Below are 17,488 nucleotides of genomic sequence, written 5' to 3'. Positions count from 1 at the left end.
AGCACAAAGACTCAGATGAACCAGACCACTGCTGCCACAAGTACCTGGCTAACTGCTTCAGGTGTTGGCAGCAGCAGCTGAAAATTTGTCTTTTTGCTTCATGATGGGTCCTTTTACTATTCTTCTATTATGGATTACAGTTGGGTTTTTTTGATCCTACACACTCCTGATTGTTAATGTCTTCACAGCTCCCTGTTTCAAGTTGGTCTTGAGCCTTTACACAGGAATTTCCACTGAGGATGCAAATGGCACAGGAACTGATCAACCATGGGGTAAAACCTCTCAACTCATCTCCAGTGCATGTGTTTAAACTGGAATAACTCCTCTGTTCTAAAGGTCCTTATACAGCTGACAGGAGTGTGACAGGCCCACTTGCAAGGGGACATGCAGTAAGTCAATGCCTGAGACAGAAATCATACCTAATGGAGAACTCACCAACCTTCTTCCAAGCAAGAAAAGGAGAAAAAGAGAAGTATTCTATCCTAGGCTTGTTATCTACACTCCTTTTCTTCCAAATGCTTCATGTTTTGCTTCTTTGTAGAGATACCCCACCCAAGGCACTGGTAAAGGACAATCCCTTCCCCAGCTCATTAACGGTCTAGTTATAACCCATGATCTAGATCTGAAAATTGAAAGGTTAATTAGAAAGAACAAGTTAATGAAACCTTCAGACAATTGCAGAACAGCATCAGAAAAAAGCAACGCTGGAGAACTCCCCTAGTTTAACAGAGCAGAGAAAGACCCCCAAAGTCTGCAGCATCAGCCACAATGGCCTTGATGCAAGAAGGTCCCTCACTGTACCCTGTTTTCTGTCTGTGGACCACATTCAGTGGAAGAACCAGCTCCCATGAGATCAGCAGTTGTCCAGACAGCCTGTGTTCCAGACTTATTTACATGCCCTCAGTTGTACTAACCTTCCAGAGAGGTTAATCTCAGCTCTGCTGAGATAAGCAGACAGAAACCCCACAGGCCAAGAATTTCCCACTTAACTTTGAACAGAAGAGTTGAGATCAGGGAAACACAAAGCCTTATCATACATGTTGGATACTGCACAGTAGTAACTGTAGAAGAATCACATACCAAAAGGTATCTTTCAGAGTGACAGAGAACAAACAAGCATAGAGGCACAAACAGGCATGTTGTGGGCTGCTTCCCAAAGCCAAGTGAGTTCATCATGAACCAACAACTTTGAAATTGTCTCCTCAATTTTCTCTTGTCTTTCATATGTATATACTGCCCAATTCCTCCCTAGCCAAGCCTTCAGAGTTGGATTCAAGTACAATGCTACAGTATTGAGACAAGAAGCCTGCACAAAATCAACATGTTTTCAGCAGACTAGTGACTTTATCATCATATAGGAATTGCACAGTTTCAAGCTTTTTACATGTAGGTAAGCTTTCCTGGACTGCAAACCACTAGAGATGGTTTTGAATAGCTGAGTTGGACACCCATCATGTACTTCATCAATCAGACTAAACAGAATACTCACAGCTGCTTTGTGAGAAGCGATTTACAGTATTTTATTTTGTATCCAAATGCTGAGCTTGTGAAGGCTGCACACATTTTGCAGAAGTTGAAGAACCAAGCTAAACTCTAACACAGAGGCAGAAAGGATAATTCTCAACAGCTTGCAGCCTTACTGATGGTTAAGAGTTCAGGAGATGTGTGAGGAGTGATGGCAGTAGAGTTGATTCTACAAAGACACAGTGATCTGAAGAAGAGTTCATTTTGCCTCCTCAAAGCAGAAGCAAAAGACAGCTTCTCTATTCATCCAGCCAGAGATTCACTCTCCTGATTATCTTGGCCTGGTTATAGGCAAATTAGGCTGGAGAAATCTTTGCCGAAGAGATAAAAGGAGTGTCAAATGCATTGACAGCATGTGCAACCTATGCAGAAACTCCTAATTCACCAGGTAAGCTGTGTCAGATAAATCATTGATTGATCTCCTACCTTCCCCAGTCCCTGCAGAGGTGGATTCCTGCTCCTGTACCTCCCTCTCTGTCTGAGTTTCGGCATTCTGCAGCTGAGGCGCCAAGGTCTGGGTACCCTGCGAAGTCACAGAGGTGGGGGGATTTCGGGGTTGCAGGCCTATGGCATTCATCAGGCCCATGTCCCTGTCTGTTCTCCATGTGGCTCTGCTGGTTCTGAAAAGAGAGAAAAACAAATAAGACTAGGAACATTGGAGGCAACATGCCCCAGCAAGATTGAAACATCCACGTGAGGCTCTTTTTGCTTCCACTCCAACCAGCCACTTGCTAGCCACTATGCAGATGAGGATGGAGGGAATTGTGATCTGCACCTATTTACACACACACAGACACCTCTCTCCAGTCTCAGCAGCTGGTCTCTTGAGTTTTAAGGCAAGTCTTAGAGTCCACTCACCCTTCCACAGAAGCAGTGTGTCTTACAGGCACAGAGAGATATCTCTGCAGCATCATTAAGCCTGCAGAACACCTGTCTTGGGGTCACTGCATTGGGTAGGCAATGCAATGTGCAATGCAGAAGCACAAACACATATAAAACCTCCTGCACGTCGGCAGGGCAGTTTCAACTCCCACAGACGTAGCCTGTATCGTTTCCCTCCTCTGGACTTCCTAGTTTGTCAGCATCACACATGAATGCACTCCAGCAGGCACTTCTGCTCATTCCAGTCAGGCAAGAGAAACACTGTTCTCAAAAGCAAACAACAGGAATCACCTCAAGGCTTATTAGCTTCTGAGAATCGAACAGTTGAAGTGTATGATGCTACAGCTGAAACTTGACAATGCTTGGACGCTCTTTTCAAAACTGACCTCCGCCTGAAAGTGCTGGGAATAGTAAAGAGATTCTAGGAAAGACTGCCTCATTCACAACCTTCAAAGCCATAAGGCTTTGAAAACTGTCACACTTTTCTAGCTCTCTCTTTGAGCTAGTTCATTCTGGACCAGTATTTCTGCCTTCAAGCTGTCCATTACACAGGACTGATTATGTACTGCCAGAAATGTAAGCAGTGGCAATATCCACTCACATAGCAGAGTAAAGAATCTCTACTGCTTATTTTTCACCCTCTATTGGACCAAGACTGTAGGACAGCACAGACATTGCCCTGTACACCAGCTTGTAACTTCCTTGGGATCCTGGAGCTCACAATTCAGAAACACAACCGTCACCCTCTTGCTGAAAACAGCTGGCTTACAGAGAAGTACTTGTCACCAGAGCAAGAAGCAAGGGACTGCAGCATCGCCCTTGTGTTTAGAATAATTAATGCGTGCATCACTGGACAGACTGGATGAAACAGCCAATGGGGCTGTCAGGGGATTTAGCTTTATTTTTAGAGTTTACTGCCAAGAAACAACTGTCCCATGACCAGAAATTAAAGGGATGAAAATCTGTCGCCAGGTCCACCCAACAGATTTGTCCTTATCTCTGTGAACTGCCCTGTTCTTCAGTTATCCTCCAAAGGCCATTTGCTTTGCATGGTGCTTTTGATGCATCAAGCCCCACGTGTTCTTCCCACAGTCTGCTCATGGATGTTACTGGGGCCATGAATGACACGTACTTTACTATCACTGGCACTTTTGGGCACTGAATGTCACTTGCTGGAAGAAGGCTAGGTGACCCAACCAGACAATGTCAAAGGGGGAGAAAATTGCATATTTAAAGCTGCCAGTGGTAAGGGAACAAAGAAGAAGTGGTCCTGTCAGATGTAACAAAAACAGCAGAAAGGGTCAGATCTAACATCCAGGAGACTTACCCAGGCCGCTCAGTGCTCCTGCTGCTGGAATGCGCAGCGAAGATGTTCTCATTCAGCTGGTCCCAGTGGTACTCAACTCCAGAGTTTAAGGCCCTTGAAAAACCAAAGAAGGAAAAAACATTAGCATGGCAGAACACTACTCCAGCCAGCAGACATTATGTCCCCACAACATGAATAACAGTGTTGATTCCTGCCCTACAGAAACTGCAGATCTAGCTCAGTTCACATTTTCATTAAAAGGGCTCATCACCATAAACCACCTTGCAAACATGGAGCAAAGTATGACCAGAGTGCTCTGGAATATTCTGTTCATCTCAATTCAATATTAACACCAAGACACAGCAACTGGAGCAGAGAGATTTTCAGGAAATGAAGACATACGATTGTGTGTATACGATCAGGTTACCCTAACTCCAAGTGACTACACAAAGAATTGGAATAGAAAGGCCAATTCTCCCTGTGGTGCCTGCAAGCATTTCTTGCACTAGGTAGTGCTCAGTAAGACACTGCTCTTATTCCACATTTAGTTTTTTTGCAAATGGTTCTCATTCTACCTATAAATAAATCTCTATACAGTCAGCTCAGTGACAGCCACTGTGAAGGAAGGACAGATGTAGAGGATATTTTAACAAGTTTCCACAAAAGAGTTTGTACTGCATCAACAACACGTGTATTTGAAAAGTCTAAACTTGAATTTCACAGCTAATGCTACTAAGTATAACAGAACAGCCAATGCTCTGGCAACCTTTCACCATGCATTTCCCCAAAAGATATACCAAGTCAGGGCCGATCAATCACAGGAACGTACAAGGTTAGCAATCATTGCTGAGGACTACAGGCAATCACAGAAACTAAACCACTCACTATGCAGTCCAAGGCAGCATGGAGATCTCCCACCTACTGCTGTGTCCCACCTCCAGAAGAACCATGGTCTCCATTACTATGGAAGACACTTTCTGCCCAATGTTTTGCCATACCATGCTGACATTGCATGTCCCAAGCTGGCCTGGGAGTTTCAAATGGTGCTGTGTACCACCACATGGCTGCTGGACTGCAGACACCTGGTGGCGCTGGGTGGAGAGTTAGCAGTGCTGTGCAGTGGTCACAACAAGGCAGTGTGTGGGGGGGAAAGTCCTGGGTAGACAGAAGGGAACTGTGTCTGAAGAGCTGGACTTCTATCACACTGCCAACTGCAATCCCAAAATCTGAAGGAAGGATGCAGGGCAACTAGTTGGCAGCTTGTTATGGCTCAGGCACAAACATGACGTTTTATGTACATATGAAAGCTGTTGTCCCTGTAATGAGATGCCTCAGCAGAACTGGCAAGAACTCCAGCTTAGACAGTGTTGCAGGTCAGACACACTGCAATGGGAAAAACAGTGTGCGCTGGAGGGCTAGGCTGTTGGGATGACAGTACCCCAGGTCGGGACCCAGGGCAAGAGACTGAGAAAATTAGGTCAGCAAAACCACTCACAGAGTCTACAGGAAGTTATTGCTTTTTTTATTTTTTGTGCTAAGTTAGCTCTGTGCTACATTACATCCCATGAAAGCAGCTGCCAGAGAGCTGATTTCCAAAGGCTTCTGAGTTTATTGACAGATGGTAATTTGTCACTAAAACCGTGACAGTCCCTCTGACTGCTCCATCCCCTGCCTAACATATTGACTGAGGCTTAGCTGTCACACTTTGCTGTCCGCTAAGTAGCATGCTCCCTAGGCAAGCAAGACTTTCTGACCTCCTAGTCAAAATTTCCATTAAAACTCTAGTGTGCTTGATATCTGAAGCTATTACACAACAGAGCTAAACTGACCCATACTATTCTCCCCCTTCTTCCACACTTCTTCCAGCTCACAAAGAACAGGAATGGTCCCCACAGCCACGTACATGACTGGTATTTCTCGTCAAGGTACTATGTGTGCCCTACTTGTCTTCACCAGCTTGCCAGCTCCCGAGACAAGAAACCAGAAGACCACAAAGCTTTCCCTAGGCCAAAACGTGAGCTGGCAACACTGCATATCCTCTCTTGCCCCAAACATCATGTTCCTGTACTACACAGAAAGCTCAGCTCCTGCGCACACACTTCTTTGAGTCAGATCGATTTCACTTCCACAAAAGCATCACAGTACCAAGCTGACATGCAGTACACCAGATGAAAAACTCCCGACCACGCTCCTACCTATTCCGCAGAGGCTCACTACTCTACAGTCAGGATGTTGGACAGCAAAGTCCATTCTAACTACATGCTGTCAATTTGCACATTCCCCTAGATGGTGAAATGAATAGCCATTTAATTCTGTTTAATACATGACTTTTCACATTAGTTTAAAATGCTGCCATTTATCAACTGAGTTTCACAGCTTTACTGCCAGAGAATTGAGGAATTTGCTTTCCTCCCCCCAGAAGAAGGATCTGTAGCAGCTGGTAACTGATTTGTAACTGCTCCTTCTGCTGACTCTGGGAACACTGTTGAATAGGTTTAAGCCAAGGTCACTACACTTGGACATGATGGGAGTTCAACATCCTCAGCACCACTTTAATCTGGCTTTTTAGTTCGGTCTGAGTGTGTCTCCCTGCAGGGCAAAAGAAGTGGCTCAGAATAAAAAGGCACTCCTTATTGCAGCAGTGAGCATCTTCACTGCTACTTTTCAGCAGCCTCTTCCTTTGGCCAGCTAAGCAACTTCCCCTTCTCAACTCTATCTCTTGCAAAAGACTTCAAGCAGTAAGATCCTCAGCACCATATTTGTTCTCTTTGTCATACATCCGCACATCTCTGACCCGGGACTCACACTGGTCTCTCCACAGCCCAAAGATCAGAATCCTGCTTGCCCCTAACTACATTTTTCAGCCTTTGGATGATTGATTGAGCCTACAGAAGAGATGTTTCAGACTGCACAAAGGTACAGTGAGGAAAGGAAATATCTGAACTTACCAGAGGGCATTGGTTGGGCACTATCTTTTATATTAAGATCATAAACAAAGATTCCATCAAATAAATACTGCTACTGTATGGGCTAAATGCCAGTTTTAACACCATGCTTGCATTAGAAACTTGATCACATAATTGCACCTTAAACCAACTTAAGTACACAACAAGATGCATGTGACAAGCACAATTACCTTGGTTTAAATCAGATTTTCAGTCAAGCTTAAAGACTTCCTCTGGTTTAGCCACATCTATTTCAAATAGTGCAATCTCCCTTTTCAAAAAGCCTAAAGGTTTTTTAGCTCCCATTGCAAAATACTGCCTGAATTTCGTAAATGAGCAAGCCTTTCACAGTATGTTTCCCAGGAGATTTGCAAATCAAGGCCTAACTATTCATTCCACAGAAGCTTACACTGGAAAGACGAATATTTTTCAGGTAATGTAAGCATTTAACTTTTGCTTCATCAAATTCTAGACATGGAAATGCTGGAAGCACTTTACATTTTTCAAGGCATAAGGTAGAAGCTCTGTGTAGCATGGAGCATGTTGCCAGTTGGATGTGGATGCAGTAAGGAGGACATTTGTTGCCCAGGGCTTTAGGGTGAAAAATTGCAATTCTCCACACTGTGTCAGTCATGGACAGTGAAGTCCACTTAGTCAAGTTCTTACTTTCTTCCCTTTTATGGCTGTCACTAAGCTCTCTAAGCCCTCCCTGGAAATTTCCATTAGCTTTGTTATATGCAGAGTTGCTCACAGCCTGGATTTCCCAGCAGGGATCTGTTCTGAGATGGACTTTTCTTTCACGCCTGTGTCCAGCTCACATTACTAACAAGCTTGGAGAGGATGAAGGGCACAGACTTGCAGGCTTTGCTGAAAGTCAAATAAGGATTCAGAGTGGAGCCTGTTAAGTACCAAGAGTCAACAACTTGAGCAGCACAGCCTCTCCCTCTGCATGAAGGTATTATTTACACAGCTCAGTTATGCTCCTGTGAAGAAACTAGGACCAAGAACTATGAACTAATGACAAAATTACTCATAAATTACAAGAAAGCTCAAATACAATTTACTGCATTGGCTTAACCAGTATTTGAAAAGTAAATCGACAAAGCACAGGTCAGCACAAACTGACTTGGACATCTGGGTAATCCCCCAACTGACATATCCAAAACTGGGAGTTGAAGAGAGGAGGGATTAGGACAAAAGTTCCCCAACTCCACCATAACAACACAGCTCAGGAGCATGGTGGCAAGACAAAACAACCCATGATTTGCAAGTAGCATATCCATGTCCAGGAAGGCATAAATAGCACTTACTACCTTTTCACTTAAAACATCTCCAGTACTAAAGAAGGCAGCAGCAATGAGCAAATGCACTGCTCTCCTCCTTCAAATCCTGCCACATGGAAAGGCCCAACAGCAGCCCACTTGTTTGCTATTGTACTGAACTAAATTTTGATTAAGACATTGCTGCCTGCAATCCCATCTAAAAATATCATCACAACTTCATCACTAGAATGAAGACTGTGGCAAGTTCAACACAGAGAAGACTAGCTGCACAGTGACAACATGCAGCGCATCTGATTTTCATGCTGCCAAGTTCGCTTTCTCCACAAAAGAAATTCATTCTTAAAGCTGACTTCTCAAATATACTGTCCATTCAAAATTACTAAATGCAAGCATACAAAACCAGATTAGTTTATAAAGGATTTGAATTTCCCAAATGTGCTTGCTTTCCTTTGTGTAAACTTGTCATTTTTAAAGCATTCAAACTGTATCAAGGGAATAGAGTGAGCTACAGAGAGCAAGGTGACACTATGCTAAGGAACAGGAATCTATTGTCCTGGTTTGGAAAGGAAGAAGCAGCACACAGTATCTCATGCAATGCAGTGCAATGCTGGCCAGATTCCAGATGCATCCTTGTCAGCAGCTCATTATCTTTTCTGCCAGCTTGTGATGATCAGCACAGCAAGCCCATCCCTGGCTCCCATGATTAGCTAGGCAACGGTATTGTCAGTACAAGGCGAAGTTTGGCACTCCCAGCAGCTGCCTGGATAGGAAAACAATAATTTCTAACGCCCTACTTCATAAATATTTAGCTTTCTGTGCAGGCGATGAACCACGTGCAGAGACAAATCCAAGTGAAAATTGGCTGCAGTGCAAACTGTATGGAACCAGCAAACAGGGTTTCTGGAGTTGCTCTGCTAGGTAGTAATTCCCTTTGACCAAGAAGAGGTGGCAGCTTCACTGGCACCAGCCTATTTCAGATCATACCCTTGGAGTACAGCCCATGTATAACTAGTCAGTGGAAGAACACGAGATGGAGTATAGGAATACAGAGAACACAAGATCTACAGTTTACGATTTACAACCACAGACATTTAAGTGATGTATGAAATTATCCTATTTATCATGTTCAGATGAGTGGTGCATCTAGCAGCAGATGCATTTTTACTCCCTATACTGATATAGACCACTAATTTTCCAGAATCCTGCAAGCATTGCCTGCATGAAAACCAACAACCATGCAGAAACATATCCTGACACCGACTTGAATTGTCAAAGGTGCTGCAGAAGCAGGAGAGCAAGCAGCTTGGTGCAGCTGGTAGCTGTATGCCTGCTTCAGGGAGGATGGCAACTCAACTCAGAACACTTTGCGAGATGACTGGTCCTGTTCATTTGATTGTGCAGTCCTGCCTGCTAGGCTAAATACTGGGATTTTTGAAGATGTATTCAAACTCACACCATTTATATGAGGTCAGTCTTACAAAGCTGGTGGCACCAGAAGCTAATTCAGTAGCTCTTCCATCTCAACATCATGATTATGCATGAGTTTGTCCTGCCCAAGAGTGGGCAACTAAAGCTGGATCCAATCCATGATCTTGTGACCAGTGGATAGGATTTAGATAAAATGCACACACCTAACAGCCATCTTGCCTGGGCAAAAGTGTGATATCAGATAAGGAGAGAGTCATCAGTCAGCTAAGCTGTTAGATACCTCAGAGAGAGAAGAGAAAGAGACTAGAGATTAACACAGTAGGAAGAATTCAAACAGAATAGTTTCTTCTGATCCACAGGGTCACTACGGTAAAAACCAAGTGATTTCTAGGAGTCAGCATTTGTAACCTACCTACAGATTGCATGTAGAACATGAGCAGACTCATAAAATGAGTTGAAATGGATGACATACCAACAGAAAGCACTAAGAGGAATTTGTCCTATAATCCATAGGAAAATGTCTCAAATTAAGAATCAGTCTTCCAATACATTCAACAGGCGTGTCAAATGGAAATTAAGCACCAAGGCAATGACAGGGCAGAAAGAGAAGAGTTTAGTATGATAGTGTGAACGTTTGATTATCTTGGGACCCAAGTATAAATATTGAGGTTGAGAGTGCTGCCCTTAATGGAACGCAAAGCTACACAGCAAAACCTGTGTTGAGAATAAGGACAAGCCAAGTCCCTCACAGACAGTTTTCTTTCTTCTACTGAAATACCACAACAGTTTTTTAAAGCAGGTTCTCCCAGAACATTCTTACTCTACTGTCATGCAAACATACTGTGTTTACATAGAGCGTGACATAGGAAGTTGTAACTTGTATCTGACAGAACAAGGGGAACCTCCTTAGACATGAATGCGACTCCAGGGCTACTGATGTTGTAAATAGACACCAGCTACTTTGACATTTAAAAGAGCTATATCCCAAGTTGGAGGGGGCATATTGCAGCTATCGTTAAATGCAAAATATTTGAATTAATGTGCTATTGAAAACAGATGGACAAAACACTGGCGCAAGGAAGACCCAGAGTTAAGTTTACTCCTACAATACCAGTAAGATTTCCAGCAAGATTTTTGTGTATCATAATACAGTGTATTACATAGTAGTTGCAGCACAATTAAAAAAAAAAAAAGAGGCATGTTTATGAGAAAAAACCCCACACCACCTAGGCCGATTAGGCTGGAATAAACAAAGCAGATGTAGACCAAATAAGAACTTCCTGAATTTCTACTGATTTTCTTTTCACTCAATCTTGCCCATATTCCATAGTATCCCTCACTATTTGGCTCCAACCACAACAAGCAGCAGGTATCTGGAAGGTAAATAACAGATTCCAGAACACAGAGCTTAAAGTTCTTTAAACAAGAACAATTCAACTTGCTATTACCATAAACTGAGCTCTAAAGATGGATAACTTGTTTAAGTCCTGTAAAAACCTAAAGGCCTGTTAACTGCTTAAAGTGATTCTAGGTAGGTTGTACTCTAAATCAGCTTTGAACCCTCAGAATATCTTAAGCTGTTCATGATCTGGCGGCTCTTCCAAGGGCTTAGACAATTTAGGATGTTAGGAGTCTTTGGGTGAGTGCAAATTGCTTAAGTCTTCTAAGGCCTTAAACATTTTAAACTGTACAAGTATTGAGAGCCAAAGTCACTCTTAGTCATCTCTGAATTTTCATTAGTGTTTTAGCAGAAACTAACATTGACATTAATTCAAAGGCAATTTCAATCTAGGCTTGTTTTGTAGATCTTATACCAACAAACAAACTCAGGAAAATGCATTTAGAATGGGAGAAATCAACTTAAAAATAAATGTTTAAAATCAGTAAGCATAGCAAACACTTATTTTTAATAGAACATTGGTATGTGCGCACATAAAGTTGCCAAGTTCCAGAACCAAGATTTTGGTTTGGTCTAATCTCAGTGAGATCCACAGGGAAAGCCAAGTTTTATATTTTTAATCTTCAGCAGCTTTGAAATCAGCCAACTAAAAAGTATTCTGTGTAGCACACAAGGGAAACCTGCTCCAAAGAAAAGGAAAAAAAAAAGAAAAAAAATCATCAAGAAATCCAAATCCACAATTATTACTTCAATTACTCACAGTTTGTAGACATTAAGACCATTTACAGAACCAGAGAGTTTGAGGATTTAAAAAAGGGAAAGAAAACGAAGAAAAAATGGTTGTTTTATTTGCTAGCTGGATTCACTGGAGTCCTGCTGGAAAAAAACCAGACATAAGGGACAACAAATAAAACTCCCTAAATAATACAGATCAAAGACTGGAAAATTAAAGAAAATCTTATTGGAGAGCCAAGGAAGTAAATAAGGGAACAAGGAAGGTCTAGTATAGACCCGAGGAGAAAAGAAAGGTTATAAAAAAGCAGGATGGACTTGTGTCGCAAAAGAGGGAAAAGACATTCTTAAAATAAACATGAGGAAAATGGTATTAGAATGAAAAAAGGTCTATTCATTAGTGAGGCTAAGGACAAAAATCAATGATGATTCAAAGTGGTAGAGATACCGAATTTTCTTCTCTGAAGTCTCCACTCATAAAATATCCAAGGGTACTTATGCAATTAGGGAATAAGAAACTAAGCCAGACATAGCAGCTAGTTGCACTCATTAAGAAAATTTTTTAAAAGTTAACTTTTTTGAGCCATTCATACCTATTTTTTAATACATTACAAAAAAATTAGGAAATGACAAAAGGCCAAAAAAGTCAACTTAGCAGCATTCATCAGAAAGAAAGCCATACTTAAATTGACAATTACTGTCTTCTAAGTGTAACTTTTATCCTTAAAGAGAGTAATATAACAAATAGAAAAAAGAAGATATATTAAAACAGTGAAAGAGTGATCCACATGCAGTTGGCAGTTAAGTCAAATAATTGCTTGCATGAAATTTAACTGCTTTTGAAGACAGAATTAAAAAAAAGTAAAGGAAGAAAAGGCAGCACGTGTGATCTGAATAGATATAAATGAAGCACTTGTTTTTACAGCACATGGCTGAACTCTTAGATTGCTACCCAGTCTGGGAACTACTAAGGACCTGCAGAAGCCCAGTGACATAGTACACAATCCGGTAAGTTGCAGGTTATGTTTCTTTAACACAGAGCTCGGTACCAAGTTCCCTTTCTCATGGTGGAAAATAAATGTCTCCAAGCAGTCAGTGCTACAGCATATCTTGAAGAATTGGGTGAGGGAAATAAACTTGCTAATAAGTGAAGACTTAAAGCAGCTCTCAAAATTTACCTCTAGGATTCGTAGACATATTAAGTGGAATTTTATGAGGGCAACTTCCATCAATCATCCTGGATATCAAATTTACATACAGAAACAGAAATAGAAATGGAATAAAAAACAGTATCAGAATGGAAACACTGTTTCAAGCTTTCATGTTACCACTCCACTTCTCTTGCAACTGCAATGGTTACCTAAGCTTCTCTGCACAATTTGGAATAATTCACTTAATAACAAAATCCAAACATAAGCTTTCAGGATGCATCTATAGTGCAAAATTGGCCATCTTCCCTCCTTTTCAGTCCTTTTATCAATCAAAATCATCTTTTACCCTCATTTAGGAAATTCAATGTATCTTGTGGTTAACAGGTGGCAAAATTCCAGGACATGCATTCATTTTCTTGGCCATGGTCAAAGGCCATTGTGCAGATGCTGCCATATGCAGGGAGTACTTGGACATAACTAGTATCTCTAGCCACCTCAGTTAACAGTTGTGAGAACATTCCCTGTGCAGGGTTGCTAACATCCCCCTGTTACACATGAAGGAAGACAGCTCCTCCTTCTGTCTCCTTGTTTACTCCATCCTCCAGAAGCTATTCTTAAGAGGTAAACGATGTAGCAGGGCTTATGCTGCTGGGGGCATCATGGCTAGAGGCTGAAGAACCTGAGGAATGGAGCCAGCCAGCAGAGAGACATGATGCACCAGGCAGCTGGACAGATTACCGTCTCCTTACCAGTGTTGATAACTAGATGCAGACACATTGTCCCCATCAGTAGATGGGAGGATATGCAATTCTCAGAGAAAAAAAAATAACAGATTGGCATGGACAGATAAATGCAATGATCCCTTGCAAAGCATAGGAATTTATTGTAAAGAGAATTTTCCTGGAATAATTTCACGTTAGAGGCAGATCTCACCACAAAGAATTAAAATATGCACATCGAATATGCACACTGAATCAGTCTGAGACTCTCCACACCTACTTCCCAATGAGAGAAATCTAAGGGATGCTGCCTCTGAACCAGATGCATCTTCAGGGGTATTTGAATTCCACTACCAGAGGCTCTGACTGCTGAAAAAATCCTTCCTCTCTTGTGGATGACTGCATTACAAAGCTAGCCTTAGAGAAGGTGCTTTGAGAGCTTGGTTTTGAAACTGTTTTCTCAGAGCACTGAGGTTTTTGGATTCGTATTTTCAAAAGCATGTGAGCACTGAGCCCTCCCAGAATATGCTCCTGAGAATGGCGAAGGGGACACTCAAGATGAAATGACAAACAACTGATACTTGGACCCCCTGCCTTTCTTCCATGGCAGTTCTCCACAAGTGAAGTCAGCTAAAGGCAATAAGCAGCATGCAGTCTGCTCCTCACCACTTTGGTCTCACCTGTTCTACAAGGCAATTAATGTTTGAGATGCCCCACCAGGGTTTTTTCTGAATGGGAAAACTCTTTTTGGAATGTCCCAGGGTAAGAAAGGTAATGAGCACTAAGAATCAAAATCCTTTTTAATTCAGTAGAGGTGTTTCTACTGGACAAGACAGACACTGTGGATTTGATTCCACGCTGCAAAACCCAAAGATTCAGGAACTGAATCAAACCTTGGAGTATGCAGAGTCAAGAAAGATGTACAACACTTCAGTGAAGATTATGACTGGTCACAGTTACAAAGGACATCAGGTAAGGGAAAAGCAGCCCTGAGGAGGCTAAAAATGCATTAGCAACCATGCAAAAAAGTCAGTGTGCAGCAGGACAACAGAGGAGTGGGGGGAATTCACACTGCTCTGTACCACCTCCTGTGACAGACCTCCAGACCTTCTATTTGTATCCACTACCTCAAGTGGTGTGCCTAAAGGGGTTCCTGTTTTCATGTGATGTGGCTCTTCCAGGGAACACCAGTGTTATCAATTCAGCATCTTGATTTAGCTCAGTGGTGCCCACCCTTTAAAACATGGCAGCCTCAAAGCCTTTCAATACCATGCTTCTGGACTGAACACCCACTCACATCCAAAAAGCACAGACTACCACATACATGGTAATGTGCAACCGTGCGCAAGCAGACAGGAAATTCGTGATCTAATATGTATGCAAGTCTACCAGTTCGTAATCCTGAGCTACAGGACCCTCGAAAAAGGAAAAGGCTGTCAGAACCTCATAAAGATTTCAACCTGTTTGGTCACATCTGAGCCAAAACTCTCCTATCAGCAGGACTTGCCTGAGAACCACAGATCTGAGTCCTGTTGTTCCAGCTCCAAGATCACACTTGTGACAAGTAAATTGTTTGTCCTGTTGGTCATTTGCAGATGAAGTTGTTTTTAAAAGCTGCAGGAACCCAGTCCCCTGGGTTCTTTCCTCAAAGACATAGATTCAGCAGGAAAAGTACAGATAGTTTTTACAGGTTACAGAGATCTGCTCTCAAATGGATAGCTTGTTTATTTGCAAGCAAGTGAAACCACAAAAAAAAAAAAGAAATTAACATATGAAGGATGGGCAGACACTGTTGAACACCAGCTCTGCCACCTTTGCTATTTGTTATCCGTAGTCAGAATAGTATTTATTCAGTGATGACTGGGATCTTTGGGTTTTCATTTTCAATACAAGTCTGCATCTAATATTACATGTGAGAAATAACATATTAGTACACAATGTAAGTTGGTTAGCCTTTGAGAGTTTGGGAAAGGAGGAACATTCCTGATGTTATATTAAAAGTTCCTTCCAACTTGATCACATAAAAAGCACAGTAAAAAAAATGATGCTTTTCAATAGCACAATTTAGTAAGCTGACTGTCACCCTAAAATCTAAGGAAGTGGGTACACAATGTCCTTTCTTTCCTTTACTCACCAGAATGCAACCCTGGCAGGGGTTGTATCTTGGGCTAATAAAAACATTTATTCCATCCTCACAGCTACTGTACTGCTCATGAATTCCAGTCTTTTACAGGCTTCTTTCAGGCCCATTAGGTGCATTTCCAAGTGTGGACGAACACTGCTGTCACCACCTCACTACCCTATAGCACAACAGCTCTGAGAGCCAACTTGTCAACACAAGTTTAGATGTGGACCTTCGGTTTAAAACACCAAAAACTGCCTCATGGCTCAGCAGTTAGGTCCCACCATCAGTCACAAGTATTCAAGTCATACACTTGTCTCTGCAAGCTGAGCTGCATCACCAAACAGCTGAGTCTTCTGCATCCACCCAGCCAACATATAGGCTATTGCAGAAATCACCTGGTTGCCATTTTACTTCACAGTTACAACCTAGTCGTAGTCAATTTGTGCCTCTTTGTTCTCTAACAAGAAGTGTATACATATATTTTTTTCCAAACTGCTAGTCCCACTATCCTACTATCAAAACAGCCAGGTAATATGCTCACCTGCATGATGGCTGAAATATGTTCATATATACAGGTGACCATGAATAGTTGGCATGGATTCACCAAAGGGAAATCATGCTTAACCAACCTGATTGCCTTCTACAATGGGACAGCTGGTTGCATAGACAAGGGGAGAGCAGTGGATGTTGTCTACATGGACTTTAGCGTGACTTGTGACACTGTCTCCCATGACACCCTCACAGGCAAACTCAGGAAGCACAAGCTGGATGAGTGGACAGAGAGATGGATTGAGAAGTGGCTGAATGGCAAGTCTCAAAGGGTTGTGATCAGTGGCACAGGGTCTCGCTGGAAGCCTGTAACTAGTGGAGCCCCCTAGGGGTTGATAGGGGGCCCAATATTGTTTAAATTATTTATCAGTGACTTGGATGAAGGAGCAGAGAGCCTCCACAGCAAGTTCACTGATAACACAAAGCTGTGAGAAGCGGCCAATACCTCAGAGTGCTGTCTGCTATTCAGAAGCACCTCAACAGGTTGGAGAGATGGGCAGAGAGGAACCTTCCAAAATTCAACAAAGGCAAATGCGGGGTCCTACACTTGGGGAGGCTGGGGGCCAACCTGCTGGAAAGCATGTCTGTGGAGGAGGACATGGGGGTCCTGGTGGACAACAAGCTGTCCGTGAACCAGCAGTGTGACCCTGTGCCAAGAAGGCCAATGGTATGCTGGGGTGCATTAGGAAGAGCATTGCCAGTAGGTCAGGGGAGGTGATCTACCCCTCTACTCAGCCCTGGTGAGGCCTCACATGGAATACTGTGTCCAGTTCTGGGTTTGTCAGTATGAGAGACACATGGAGTTCCTGGAGTGAGTCCAGTGGAGGGCTACAGAGATGATTAGGGGACTGAAGAGAGGGTGTCAAGAAGATGGAGCCAGCCTCTTCTTGCTGGTGCTGAGCAACAGGACTAGAAGCAATGGGCAGACACTGGAACACAAGAAGTTCCACCTAAACGTGAGGAAGAACTTTACTGTCCAGGTGACTGAGCACTGGAACAGGTTGCTCAGAGCAATTGTAGAGTCTTCTTTCCTAGAGATTTTAAAAAGCCATCTGGTCACAATCCTGAGTTATACACTGTAGGGGACCCTGCTTGAGCAGGGGATTGGACTAGATGATTTCCAATGGTCAAGCTCACCTGTTCTGTGATATACATTTAAATAGTTCTCTTTTCTTGGATATTTTTTGAAGGCTATATAACTCCCTCCTTATCTCTCCTTTTTAGCCCTGCTGAAGACCCCAAGCTACAGGTTTTCTTACATAAAAATGCTCCCCTGACCCTACTATCTGCTGCTCTTAATTCCTGTGCCAGTTCAAAGGTGAATTTTAAACTGTTCCAGTTTATGTATCTAGTTTCTTCTACAGCACTACTGATATTTTGCTATCTCTGCTGTTAAGTGTCTTGTATCTCATCTCAGAACTAAATTTTTTCTTTCTCTCATGTAT

General features: G+C 42.5%; 1 protein-coding gene across 2 annotated transcripts in view; it reads right to left on the bottom strand.

Annotated features, from left to right (window-relative positions):
- AMBRA1 (autophagy and beclin 1 regulator 1) overlaps nucleotides 1-17,488 on the bottom strand; it is a 119,208-nt gene that overhangs the window by 8,985 nt on the left and 92,735 nt on the right. For both annotated transcript variants that reach the window (XM_027705594.1, XM_027705604.1), the window contains 2 exons: nucleotides 3,734-3,826; nucleotides 1,951-2,144 (listed from right to left, as the gene is read on the bottom strand). In XM_027705594.1, the coding sequence (XP_027561395.1) occupies nucleotides 1,951-2,144; nucleotides 3,734-3,826 (287 nt within the window). The remainder of the gene's footprint in view (nucleotides 1-1,950; nucleotides 2,145-3,733; nucleotides 3,827-17,488) is intronic.

Source organism: Neopelma chrysocephalum, unplaced genomic scaffold (assembly GCF_003984885.1).
Source record: "Neopelma chrysocephalum unplaced genomic scaffold, ASM398488v2 Primary Assembly neopelma1_24, whole genome shotgun sequence".
Classification (NCBI taxonomy): Eukaryota; Metazoa; Chordata; class Aves; order Passeriformes; family Pipridae; genus Neopelma; species Neopelma chrysocephalum.
The sequence above is the reverse complement of the archived record's forward strand: the minus strand, read 5'-3'. Positions and strand labels throughout refer to the sequence as shown.